This window comes from Heptranchias perlo, chromosome 17 (genome assembly GCF_035084215.1).
Source record: "Heptranchias perlo isolate sHepPer1 chromosome 17, sHepPer1.hap1, whole genome shotgun sequence".
Lineage (NCBI taxonomy): Eukaryota > Metazoa > Chordata > Chondrichthyes > Hexanchiformes > Hexanchidae > Heptranchias > Heptranchias perlo.
Window position 1 is genome coordinate 1,956,563 of NC_090341.1, and position 14,535 is coordinate 1,971,097.

The 14,535-nt window shown below is 48.0% G+C and overlaps 1 protein-coding gene across 1 annotated transcript in view; it reads right to left on the minus strand.

Moving 5' to 3' along the window:
- The window catches only part of LOC137333964 (sodium- and chloride-dependent creatine transporter 1-like), a 146,861-nt gene that overhangs the window by 17,605 nt on the left and 114,721 nt on the right, over positions 1-14,535 (minus strand). The window contains exon 8 of the mRNA XM_067998335.1: positions 2,881-3,005. Coding sequence (XP_067854436.1) covers positions 2,881-3,005 — 125 coding nt within the window. The remainder of the gene's footprint in view (positions 1-2,880; positions 3,006-14,535) is intronic.

Genomic DNA, 14,535 nt, shown 5'->3' on the forward strand with positions numbered 1-14,535 from the left:
CCAGAGCCCAGAAAATGGCCGTTGTTTTGAATTGCTAATGGCTGCCTAGTTGACATTTTTAGTCTGCTGAATGTATTAAGGGGGAGGAATGTCACAATAGGCGAGTGGCTGAGGTTGAGTCAGCACTCCGTTAAAACACAATACGATACACTCAGAGAGTCTAGAAATGAAAGGACTGGGCAGTCAATGAGTAGCCATGGACACCACACTGATTGGGTTACTTCCCAAAACCCCAAAATTAAGTACAAAACTTGGGCTGAAAGAGGCAAAAGGCAAAGAAATAAAACCCCAAATTAACACAAAGAGAAACTGAGCTCAGATGGAAAGACACAAAACTGGAGTGAAGGGAGGAGAAACTTTCCTGCAGATTCAAAGTAGGAAGAACTGGAAGTGATCTTGAATACAAAGGTGAGGAACCGGGAGAGACAACGGGAGAAACTGAGTCCAAGTTCAGAATCACCAAGGTGAGACCAAAGACTCTGGGTCTCAGGCACATTTATTTTAGAGACTTATGGGGGAAGGGGGCGGTATGGCAGGAGGAGACCAATGAGGTCAGATGGGCCGAGGCCACGAGGGAACTGACACAGAAGGAAGAACACAAACTTTAACAGAGCAACTGTGCTGTAGTCAGGCAGGTAACTTAGTGCAGGGTGAATAAACCCGCAGACAGACCAGAGGTGCTTTCCTTACAGAAGGTGGAGTCTGGGTATTGCAATAAAGAAATCCCATCTTCCCTGACAGAACCAGCACCACATTACCAAGAAATAAGAACATAAGAACATAAGAAATTGGAGCAGGAGTAGGCCAATCGGCCCCTCGAGCCTGCTCCGCCATTCAATAAGATCATGGCTGATCTGATCCCAACCACAAATCTAAAGAACACAAGAAGTCGGAGCAGGACCCGGCCACATAGCCCCTGGGCCCTCTCCGCCACCCACAGGGCATTGACCGATCCGAACTCAGCTTCATGTCCAATTTCCTGCCCGCTCCCCATAACCCCTAATTCCCTTTACTTCTAGGAAACTGTCTATTTCTGTTTTAAATTTATCTAATGATGTAGCTTCCACAGCTTCCTGGGGCAGCAAATTCCACAGACCTACCACCCTCTGAGTGAAGAAGTTTCTCCTCATCTCAGTTTTGAAAGAGCAGCCCCTTATTCTAAGATTATGCCCCCTAGTTCTAGTTTCACCCATCTTTGGGAACATCCTTACTGCATCCACCCGATCAAGACCCTTCACAATCTTATATGTTTCAATAAGATCGCCTCTCATTCTTCTGAACTCCAATGAGTAGAGTCCCAATCTACTCAACCTCTCCTCATATGTCCGCCCCCTCATCCCCGGGATTAACCGAGTGAACCTTCTTTGTACTGCCTCGAGAGCAAGTATGTCTTTTCTTAAGTATGGAGACCAAAACTGTATGCAGTATTCCAGGTGCGGTCTCACCAATACCTTATATAACTGCAGCAATACCTCCTTGTTTTTATATTCTATCCCCCTAGCAATAAAAGCCAACATTCCGTTGGCTTTCTTGATCACCTGCTGCACCTGCATACCAACTTTTTGATTTTCTTGCACTAGGACCCCCAGATCCCTTTGTACTGCAGTACTTTCCAGTCTCTCGCCATTAAGAAAATAACTTGCTCTCTGATTTTTCCTGCCAAAGTGCATAACCTCACATTTTCCAATATTATATTGCATCTGCCAAATCTCCGCCCACTCACCCAGCCTGTCTATATCCCCTTGCAGGTTTTTTATGTCCTCCTCACTCTCTACTTTCCCTCCCATCTTTGTATCATCTGCAAATTTTGATATGTTGCACTCGGTCCCCTCCTCCAAATCGTTAATATAGATTGTAAAGAGTTGGGGACCCAGCACCGACCCCTGTGGAACACCACTGGTTACTGGTTGCAATGATGGAATCATAGAATCTTACAGCACAGGAGGCCATTCGGCCCATTGTGCCTGTGCTGGCTCTTTGAAAGAGCTATCCAATTAGTCCCACTCCCCCCTGCTCTTTCCCCATAGCCCTGCAAATTTTTCCTTTTCAAGTATTTATCCAATTCCCTTTTGAAAGTTATTATTGAATCTGCTTCCACCGTCCTTTCAGGCAGCGCATTCCAGATCGGAAGAACTCACTGTGTAAAAAAAAATTCTCCTCATCTCCCCTCTGGTTCTTTTGCCGATTATCTTAAATCAGTGTCCTCCGAATACCGACCCTCCTGCCACTGGAAATAATTTCCTCCCTATCTACACTATCAAAACACCTAATAATTTTGAACACTTCTATTAAATCTCCCGATCAATAGTATAAAGGGGCCAGCTTGTTAAGTGCTCTGGTATAAACGAATGAACGCCAAACCCTGAAGGTAGGATAAACCAGGCTGGAACAAGTCCTCAAAACACACCAGAGGAAAGAAACTCTGGAGGGACTTCAATGTCAGACCTTCAAAGGTCAAAAGATAAATCATCGATCTCAAGCCCCAAGAAGGGAGCAGTGATCAAAGGGATTGTGGGATGGGGAAACGGGTTACAGTGTTGTAGCATCATCTCACGTCGAGCTCTCTTCAAGTGTAGCTCCCCACTGGCAGTAGGGTGAATTACATAGAATTTACAGCACAGAAACAGGCCATTCGGCCCAACGGGTCCTTGCTGGTGTTTATGCTCCACACGAGCCTCCTCCCACCCTACTTCATCTCACCCTATCAGCATATCCTTCTATTCCTTTCTCCCTCCTGTGTTTATTTGGCTTCCCCGGTTGGGTATCACGATGAGGGTCTTTCTGGATGGGTGAGTTAAAATGGGTCAACCGTCCTTCCCCATTTCTATTAATCTTTATTTTTGTGAGGAGCAGATTTTTGTTGGATGACTAAATTCTCACCAGATTCTGCGACCCTTGATATGTCCACCCCTTGTTCCGAGGCCATGAATCCGAGCACGGAGAATACGACGAACCCAGAGAAGAAGCTGGTGGTGCTGTTAATCAGTGCCAAGAGATAGGCATCTCTGTAAAAAAACACGCAGAGAGAGGGCGAGTTATAGCAGATTCCTGTCGGCCCGTCACGCCAAAGTACAAATCAAGCTCCAAACTCAACACTGTATTAAATACTTAGCCCAGCGAAGCACAGGATATCCCCCCATCAGTACATAACCTCTTCAACATGAACGATCGGCTCTTCCACACTTCATCACAACCCAAGTCAAAAATCAGAAGTGAAGTAATTACCGGTTCACATCTGGTCGCAGAATACATACTCTGGATGCAAAGGCACTAAATAGTCAAGGACACAGGAAGGATTGGATACATACATGAGCAAATTATTAACAGACAGATCATTTGACACCACCGACTGCTGATACCAAAGCAGCGACAAATAGAGGCACAGAAATACTTGGGGCTAAATTGAATTCCCTTTTGTGTGGCTGCTCTATATAGAACTGGCTACTGTACGGACACTAAAGCTACTGAAGGGATATTGAAGGAAGGTCATATTCTAAGCTCTGCCGAGGAACTAGAACTGAGGAGTCACAGTCAAAGAAATCCACCTGTCCCAGGACTCGATCTCGTTGGATGGGTAACGCTACTGCTAAGATGGACGCCATTCGTTCGATCCTCCTGTTGTTGGGAAAAAGAGGTAGAGATTCCACCTAACCGTCCCAAACCCACACTGGCACATCCCGTCTACAGATACCCCAACACTGGCACATCCCCGTCTACAGATACCCCACACTGGCACATCCCGTCTACAGATACCCCACACTGGCACATCCCGTCTACAGATACCCCACACTGGCACATCCCGTCTACAGATACCCCACACTGGCACATCCCTGTCTACAGATACCCCACACTGGCACATCCCGTCTACAGATACCCCACACTGGCACATCCCGTCTACAGATACCCCACACTGGCACATCCCTGTCTACAGATACCCCACACTGGCACATCCCGTCTACAGATACCCCACACTGGCACATCCCGTCTACAGATACCCCACACTGGCACATCCCGTCTACAGATACCCCACACTGGCACATCCCGTCTACAGATACCCCATACTGGCACATCCCGTCTACAGATACCCCACACTGGCACATCCCGTCTACAGATACCCCACACTGGCACATCCCGTCTACAGATACCCCACACTGGCACATCCCGTCTACAGATACCCCACACTGGCACATCCCGTCTACAGATACCCCACACTGGCACATCCCGTCTACAGATACCCCACATTGGCACATCCCGTCTACAGATACCCCACACTGGCACATCCCCGTCTACAGATACCCCACACTGGCACATCCCCGTCTACAGATACCCCACACTGGCACATCCCGTCTACAGATACCCCACACTGGCACATCCCCGTCTACAGATACCCCACACTGGCACATCCCGTCTACAGATACCCCACACTGGCACATCCCGTCTACAGATACCCCACACTGGCACATCCCCGTCTACAGATACCCCACACTGGCACATCCCCGTCTATAGATATCCCCACACTGGCACATCCCCATCTACAGATACCCCAACACTGGCACATCCCTGTCTACAGATACCCCACACTGGCACATCCCCATCTACAGATACCCCACACTGGCACATCCCTGTCTACAGATACCCCACACTGGTATATCCCTGTCTACAGATACCCCACACTGGCACATCCATGTCTACAGATCCTCACACTGGCACATCCCTGTCTACAGATACCCCACACTGACACATCCCTGTCTACAGATACCCCACACTGGCACATCCCTGTCTACAGATACCCCACACTGGTATATCCCTGTCTACAGATACCCCACACTGGCACATCCCCATCTACAGATACCCCAAAACTGGTACATCCCCATCTACAGATACACCCACACTGGCACATCCCCGTCTACAGAAACCCCACACTGGCAAAACCCCATCTACAGATACCCCAAAACTGGTACATCCCCATCTACAGATACCCTGACACTGGCACATCCCCATCTACAGATAACCCCACACTGGCACATCCCTGTCTACAGATAACTCCTGGCACATCCCCGTCTACAAATACCCCAACACTGGCACATCCCGTCTACAGATATCCCCACACTGGCACATCCCTGTCTATAGATATCCCCACACTGGCACATCCCTGACTACAGATAACTCCTGGCACATCCCCTGTCTACAGATACCCCAACACTGGCACATCCCTGTCTACAGATACCCCACACTGGCACATCCCTGACTACAGATAACTCCTGGCACATCCCTGTCTACAGATACCCCACACTGGCAAATCCCCATCTACAGATACCCCAAAACTGGTACATCCCCATCTACAGATACACCCACACTGGCACATCCCCGTCTACAGATAACCCCACACTGGCACATCTGTGTCTACAGATACACCCATACTGGCACATCCCTGTCTACAGATAACTCCTGGCACATCCCCGTCTACAAATACCCCAACACTGGCACATCCCGTCTACAGATACCCCAACACTGGCACATCCCGTCTACAGATATCCCCACACTGGCACATCCCTGTCTATAGATATCCCCACACTGGCACATCCCTGTCTATAGATATCCCCACACTGGCACATCCCTGTCTACAGATACCCCACACTGGCACATCCCTGTCTACAGATACCCCACACTGGTATATCCCTGTCTACAGAAACCCCACACTGGCAAATCCCCATCTACAGATACCCCAAAACTGGTACATCCCCATCTACAGATACACCCACACTGGCACATCCCCGTCTACAGATAACCCCACACTGGCACATCTGTGTCTACAGATACACCCATACTGGCACATCCCTGTCTACAGATAACTCCTGGCACATCCCCGTCTACAAATACCCCAACACTGGCACATCCCTGTCTACAGATACCCCACACTGGCACATCCCTGTCTACAGATACCCCACACTGGTATATCCCTGTCTACAGATACCCCACACTGGCACATCCATGTCTACAGATCCTTACACTGGCACATCCCTGTCTACAGATACCCCACACTGACACATCCCTGTCTACAGATACCCCACACTGGCACATCCCTGTCTACAGATACCCCACACTGGTATATCCCCATCTACAGATACCCCAAAACTGGTACATCCCCATCTACAGATACACCCACACTGGCACATCCCCATCTACAGATAACCCCACACTGGCACATCTGTGTCTACAGATACACCCATACTGGCACATCCCTGTCTACAGATAACTCCTGGCACATCCCCGTCTACAAATACCCCAACACTGGCACATCCCGTCTACAGATATCCCCACACTGGCACATCCCTGTCTATAGATATCCCCACACTGGCACATCCCTGTCTACAGATACCCCACACTGGCACATCCCCATCTACAGATACCCAACACTGGCACATCCCTGTCTACAGATACCCCACACTGGCACATCCCTGTCTATAGATACCCCACACTGGCACATCCCCATCTACAGATACCCCACACTGGCACATCCCCATCTACAGATACCCCATACTGGCACATCCCTATCTACAGATACCCCACACTGGTATATCCCCATCTACAGATACCCCACACTAGCACATCCCCATCTACAGATACCCCATACTGGCACATCCCTATCTACAGATACCCCACACTGGTATATCCCCATCTACATATACCCCACACTGGTATATCTCCATCTACAGATACCCCACACTGGTATATCCCTGTCCACAGATACCCCACACTGGTATATCCCCATCTACAGATACCCCACACTGGTATATCCCTGTCTAAATATACCCCACACTGGTATATCCCTGTCTACAGATACCCCACACTGGTATATCCACGTCTACAGATACCCCACACTAGTATATCCCTGTCTACAGATACCCCACACTGGTATATCCACGTCTACAGATACCCCACACTGGTATATCCCTGTCTACAGATACCCAACACTGGTATATCCCTGTCTACAGATACCCCACACTGTTATATCCCTGTCTACAGATATCCCACACTGGTATATCCCTGTCTACAGATACCCCACACTGGTATATCCCTGTCTACAGATACCCCACGCTGGTATATCCCTGTCTGCAGATACCCCACACTGGTATAGCCATGTCTACATATACACAACACTGGTATATCCCTGTCTGCAGATACCCAACACTGGTATATCCCTGTCTACATATACCCCACACTGGTATATCCCTGTCTACATATACCCCACACTGGTATATCCCTGTCTACATATACCCCACACTGGTACATGGGCTGAGTACTCGATCGCCCAGTATTGAAATTCACTTCATTCCAGATTCTGATTGGACAGTCATTGTCCACTAGAAGCAGAGGAAGGAACAGAAGACAGTTTATATTAAAATAAAGGTGATTTTTACTGCTCCAATCACTTAATAACTAGGAATACGCAGTTGATCCCAGTCACTAAATCCTGACCTTCACCATATCCTCCGAACATGAACAGTTCAAGGAAGAGTAAACCTTTTCAGAATTGTGTCATCGGTAAATATTACTGTTAAATGTTCCGACCCTGCCCAACCTAAACTTAAACAAAATAAATTGTTACCAGATATAAATATTAGTGAGCGAGTCTCCCTCTCCTGTAAGGTCAGAACTGGCCGATTTGTACACACAGCTGCCCTGTGTCAGTACACACTGGCTGTTCAGTAATTCAGACCACTTTAACTCCAGAAATTAATCTGACTTAATGCACCTTGGAGATGCCTGGCACTCGGGCTGCTCATTACGCTCTTGTCAGGCGTCAGGCCTGCATGGGTGAGGTGATTGATCGAGAGATAGATTGCAAACACAGCACAATATAGCATAGAGGTTAAGAGTGAGATGTGGGGAAAACAGGTTAGGTCTCACTCTTAGTGAGAGACAGGATGGAAGGTTGCAGGCCTTATGAAGGTGCATTGTTGCCCCAATAGACTCGTTGAGCAAGTCTGTATAAGGACACCTGGTGACTTTATCTACAATGGTGTGTAATGAATGTTCTTGAATGGTTCAAGCATGTAAGTGCCAGGCTGGAGTGAAGTGAGTGATGCCGCCTGAAATTTCCAAAGACCATAAACTTCTCCGAAGACCATCCTGCAGCGAGGAAGAGCTAGAGACCAAGTGGGGAGTGGGGTTGATTCTTTGGGCTAGAGAGTGCCAGGCATTGAGGTTCAGGAAAGGTTTAGAGGCCTTGGAAACTGCAAATTTAGCCAGGAATTACTGATGGTGAGTTGTGCGTGATTTTCGTATAGAAACATTGGTGCCAGGTAGTTCAGTATTCATCGTTGTTTATGGTCTAGCAGACCAGCATTAGATGAGGTCTGAAGATGGACAAAGGATTTGTTTTTTATGCAAAGGAGTCTGGACCATCTAATGTTGGGAAAACTCCAGATGTTGACCCAATAGGTGAATGGCAGCAATGCCACTGTCTGCAGATTCTCAATATCAACAAAGGTAATATCACCCAGCCAACTCATGGTGGCAGTTCAGCACCAACTTTTATACCAACCTCAAGGTCCTTTGTGAGGCAATGCTGGACATACCCAATGTTGTTTGAGTGGTCATTTTGTGTAATGACGTGGGGCTAAGGTGCAATACCAGCATTGGGTGAACTCCACTCAGTCCCCAGTCCACAGGAGACGTAGCATCAGGGGACGGCTGGTTGTGCTTTGGAACTGTCCCCTCCACAGGGAAACCACTGGGCACACACTCCTGACTGTTAGCACTGTGTTGGGAGGCTAGGAATAGTGAGGTGTGTGAAGTGCCAGCTAGGTAAGCAGACAGTTACCAGCTCTCCAGCAATGGCTGGGTTTTTACACTAGTGCAGTAAAATGAATCAAGTGTTGCAACTAATTTATGTTGGGTGGTTTCAATGCCAAGTAAAGGCCCAGCTAATCATGAGGCAGAATTTCGTTGATTTTAACAATGACACAAGGAAATCTTGGGTGTACAGATCACTGACATCTTGTGGACTACAGGCCAGTATAATTAAAATGTGACAACGTGGCCTTTGCCAGTGCCTCAACGAGCACTGCCCAGTTTTTAAAAACTATTCATTCCCAGGATGTGCCAAGGCCAGCATTAATTGCCCATCACTAGCTGCCCTGAGAAGGTGGTGGTGAGTCGCCCTCTTGAACCGCTAGTGGTTTGACACAACTGAGGGGCTTGCTGGGTCACTTCAGAGTCAACCACATTGGTGTGGGGACTGGAGTCACATATAGGCCCAGACTGGGTAAGGACATTTACTCCAGAGTTGTTTTTTTTACACTGATTTAAATTCTCAAACTGCCATGAAGAGGATTTGAACTCACGTCCTCTGGATTATTAGTCCAGGCCTCTGGAACGCTAATCCAGTAACAGAACCATTACACTACTGTACCCACCCAGAGTGGGGCTAAATCGTACAGAGCAGAAAGGTGCGGAGGTGATATCGGCTTGAACAGCCGGTACGAAGCTGTATTTGCCCTTTGTGCCCCTGGACTGGTCCTGATTGATATCTAGTGACCGCCACCATTGTGGACATCAAGTGGTGAGAGAATTGGACTGAGCTTCAACAATCTCCTCCATGGTTCATACACTCACCGTCTCACCTCTCACATTAAGAGTGGCCACTTGGTGAAGTACCAGAGGATGGCTGAGGAGGGACATAAATTGAAGGGAAAATGTAAAGAGATAAAGATTAATATGTGGTGCACATACACTGGAGCAGCAATGGAGCTTAGCCATGGGAGGGACCCGGTGATTCTTGGTTATTCTGATCATGAATGTGTTACTAGGCAGACTGTTAAGTGGAAGAAAAATAGCCAGTAATAATTGGTTAATTAGACAAACAGCATTCATGCATGTTAAATGGGGGAACGGGTGGAGATTAATCATGGCTGTTACTGTGTGGTGTCGAAACTAAGGCTTTGTTTCACAGACTGTCTCCTCCCCAACTTCAGCTACATGGAAAAGCCTCTCAGGAGTTAGACTGCATTGTAGATGGAGCAAATGAAATCAATCCTAGATGGATTGAACCTTAACTGAACCAATAAGGATTCACTATTTCCAATGATGATCCAATCAGGAAAAATATCCACTACGAGGCTCATTGGAATGGGATCTGAGGAGGAGACCTGGGCCAACATTTTATTTTGCATTATAGGGATAAAGAGAAGTTCTCTGAGAAAAGGCATACTGAACCTCCTTGGCCGCACATAAACAATAGTCGTTATTCATCATAAAAGGTCCAGAAGTTAGGAACGGCCTGAGAAAGGAAGGGAAGAGTTAAAGTTGGATTCGGATGTGAAGAGGCAGCCCAAAAACTGAAGATGAAACTTCTCCTTGAGTCTGCACCTCTTGGGAAGGAGAGGGATGAGGATGGGAAGGGATGGGAAGTGAGTGGGAAAGAGGAGGAAGTGGGCAGGAAGGAGGAGGAAGTGGGTGGGAAGGAATGGGAAGTGAGCAAGAATGGGAAATGGGCGGGAAGACCACATCTTCCTCCATCACCTCATAAGCTTACCTGAAGGTGAAGAGCATGTTCCTCAAACCCCAGGTTCTTGCACTAGATCCTAGCTATAAAAAGGCTAGTAAAGTACAGCAGGTAGGTAGGTCGGTAAGGGTAGAACATCAGACTTGTGGTGAAGATCTATAGGAGAGCCGAAAGATCATACCTGATTACCAATCATGGCCACCCCTTCATTCCCTGGAACTGGAGGAAGAGAGCCAGGAAGATACAAGGGACAAGTTGGCGTCTACTGAAGCTGAGCACCTGTATAACCGCAGTGTGGTCTTCTGCTGAGAATAACTGACAACCTCTATAGTGTGACGGTGCAGAACCCAACAGGAAAGCGTAACACATCAGGGCCTATGACCTGAACAGGTCTATAATGACAGATAAGGCTGGTCTGGCTGGAAAAGCTGCTTTCTCATACTGAAGTGATAATTGATGATAACCATGACACTACGGCAGCAATGATGTACCTGAGGAGCATGCGTCACCAGTCGGGGGGATTGCAAGAGACAGTCACAGGACCACAGAAAGGAAGCCCACTTCAAATCCAGGGGAAGGAATGTACTTTTAGCGCCAGAGCATGATGTGAGTGAGTGAGTGAGTGCATGAGTGAGAGAGGGAGTGAGTGAGGCAGTGCGTGAGTGCATGAGGGAGTGAGTGAGGGAGTGTGTGCGTGAGTGAGTGAAGGGGTGCGTGAGTGAGTGAGGGAGGGAGTGAGTCAGTGGAGGGAGGGAGTGAGGGAGGGAGGAAGGGAGGAAGGGAGTGAGTGAGGGAATGAGTGAGGGAGGGACGGAGTGAGGGGAGTGAGTGAGGGAATGAGTGAGGGAGGGATAGAGTGAATGAGTGAGGGAGTGAGGGGGTGCGTGAGTGAGGGACGGAGTGAGGGTGGAGTGAGTGAGGGAATAGTGAGGGAGGGATAGAGTGAGTGAGGGGGGAGTGAGTGAGGGAATGAGTGAGGGAGTGCATGAGGGGGGAGTGAGTGAGGGAGGGAGTGAGGGAGGGATGAGGGAGGAATGGAGTGAAGGGGGAGTAAGTGAGGGAGAGACAGAGTGAGGGGGGAGTGAGTGAGGGAGTGAGTGAAAGAGGGAGGGAGTGAGTTATAGAGTCATAGAGTTATACAGCACGGATAGAGGCCCTTCGGCCCATCGTGTCCGCGCCGGCCATCAAGCCCTGTCTACTCTAATCCCATATTCCAGCATTTGGTCCGTAGCCTTGTATGCTATGGCATTTCAAGTGCTCATCCAAATGCTTCTTGAATGTTGTGAGGGTTCCTGCCTCCACAACCCTTTCAGGCAGTGAGTTCCAGACTCCAACCACCCTCTGGGTGAAAAAGTTCTTTCTCAAATCCCCTCTAAACCTCCCGCCTTTTACCTTGAATCTATGTCCCCTTGTTATAGAACCCTCAACGAAGGGAAAAAGCTCCTTAGTATCCATCCTATCTGTGCCCCTCATAATTTTGTACACCTCAATCATGTCCCCCCTCAGCCTCCTCTGCTCCAAGGAAAACAAACCCAATCTTCCCAGTCTCTCTTCATAGCTGAAGCGCTCCAGCCCTGGTAACATCCTGGTGAATCTCCTCTGCACCCTCTCCAAAGCGATCACATCCTTCCTGCAGTGTGGCGACCAGAACTGCACACAGTACTCCAGCTGTGGCCTAACCAGTGTTTTATACAGCTCCATCATAACCTCCTTGCTCTTATATTCTATGCCTCGGCTAATAAAGGCAAGTATCCCATTTGCCTTCTTTACCACCTTATCTACCTGTTCCGCCGCCTTCAGGGATCTGTGAACTTGCACACCAAGATCCCTCTGACCCTCTGTCTTGCCTAGGGTCCTCCCATTCATTGTGTATTCACTTGCCTTGTTAGTCCCTCCAAAGTGCATCACCTCGCACTTTTCCGGGTTAAATTCCATTTGCCACTGTTCCGCCCATCTGACCAACCCATCTATATCGTCCTGCAGACTGAGGCTATCCTCCTCGCTATTTACCACCCTACCAATTTTTGTATCATCAGCGAACTTACTGATCATACCTTTTACATTCATATCCAAGTCATTAATGTAGACCACAAACAGCAAGGGACCCAGCACCGATCCCTGTGGTACCCCACTGGCCACAGGCTTCCAGTCACAAAAACAACCTTCGACCATCACCCTCTGCCTTCTGCCACTAAGCCAGTTTTGTATTCAAAGTGCCAAGGCACCCTGGATTCCATGGGCTCGTACCTTCTTGACCAGTCTCCTGTGGGGGACTTTATCGAAGGCCTTACTGAAATCCATGTAAACCACATCCACTGCGTTACCCTCATCCACACGCCTAGTCACCCCCTCAAAAAATTCAATCAAATTAGTCAGACATGATCTTCCCTTGACAAAGCCATGTTGACTATCCCTGATTAATCCTTGCTTCTCCAAGTGGAGACTAATTTTGTCCTCCAGAATTTTTTCCAATAATTTTCCTACCACTGATGTTAGGCTCACTGGCCTGTAGTTCCCCGGTTTTTCCCTACTCCCCTTCTTGAATAATGGTACTACATTAGCGGTTCTCCAGTCCTCTGGCACATCCCCTGTGGCCAGAGAGGTTCTGAATATATGTGTCAGAGCCCCCGCAATCTCCTCCTTTGCCTCACACAGTAGCCTGGGATACATTTCGTCCGGGCCTGGGGATTTATCCATTTTTAGGCCTGCTAAAACCGCCAATACCTCTTCCCGCTCGATGATAATATGTTCGAGTATATCACAGTCCCCCTGCCGTATTTCTATGTCTACATCGTCCTTCTCCATCGTGAAAACAGATGCAAAAAATTCATTTAGAACCCCTCCTACATCTGCCGGCTCCACACACAGATTGCCATTTTTGTCCCTAATGGGCCCTATTTTTTCCCTAGTCATCCTCTTACCCTTAATATACTTATAAAACATCTTAGGATTTTCCTTTATTTTGCTCGCCAGTGTTATTTCATGGCCCCTCCTTGATCTCCTAATTTCTTTTTTAAGTATCCCCCTGCACTTTTTGTACTCCTCTAGGGCTTCATCCGTCTTTAGCCTTTTGTATCTGCCAAAAGCCCTCCTTTTTTTCCTAATCCATTCTCGTATATCCTCTGACATCCAAGGTTCCCTGGAGTTCTTGGAACCACCCTTGACCTTTACGGGAACATGTTGCCATTGTATGGTCTCAATCTCCCTTCTGAAAGACTCCCATTGCTCCGATGCGGATTTTCCTACAAGCAGCTGATCCCAGTCCATTTTGGCCAGATCCTGCCTTATCCTATTAAAATCGGCCTTCCCCCAATTTAGAACCTTTATTTCCGGCCCCTCCCTGTCCTTTTCCATGACCACCTTAAATCTCACCGAATTATGGTCACTGTCACCAAAGTGCTCACCTACTAGCACTTCTTCCACTTGGCCGGCCACATTCCCTAGAATTAGGTCCAGTACCGCCCCCTCTCTTGTAGGACTTTCTACATGCTGGCTCAAAAAGCTCTCCTGGATGCACGTTAAGAATTTTGTACCCTCTAAGCCTTTTACACTCTGAGTCTCCCAGTTAATATTGGGGAAGTTGAAATCCCCCACTATTATTACCCTATTATTTGCACAATTTTCTGAGATTTGCCTACATATCTGTTCCTCTATCTCCCCCTGACTGTTTGGGGGCCTATAGTACACTCCCATCAAAGTGCTTGCCCCCTTTTTGTTTTTAAGCTCCACCCATATGGCCTCATTAGAGGAACCTGCTAATATATCATCCCTCCTTATGGCAGTAATTGATTCTTTAATTAATATTGCGACCCCCCCTCCTCTTATACCTCCCCCTCTGTCTCGCCTGAAGATTCTGTACCCCGGAATATTGAGCTGCCAGTCTTGCCCCTCCCTCAACCATGTCTCTGTGACAGCAACAACATCATACTCCCATGTGTTTATCAACACCTTCAGTTCATCCACCTTATTCGCAAGAATCCTTGCATTAAAATAGATGCCATCCAGCCTTGCCCTCACATATTTGC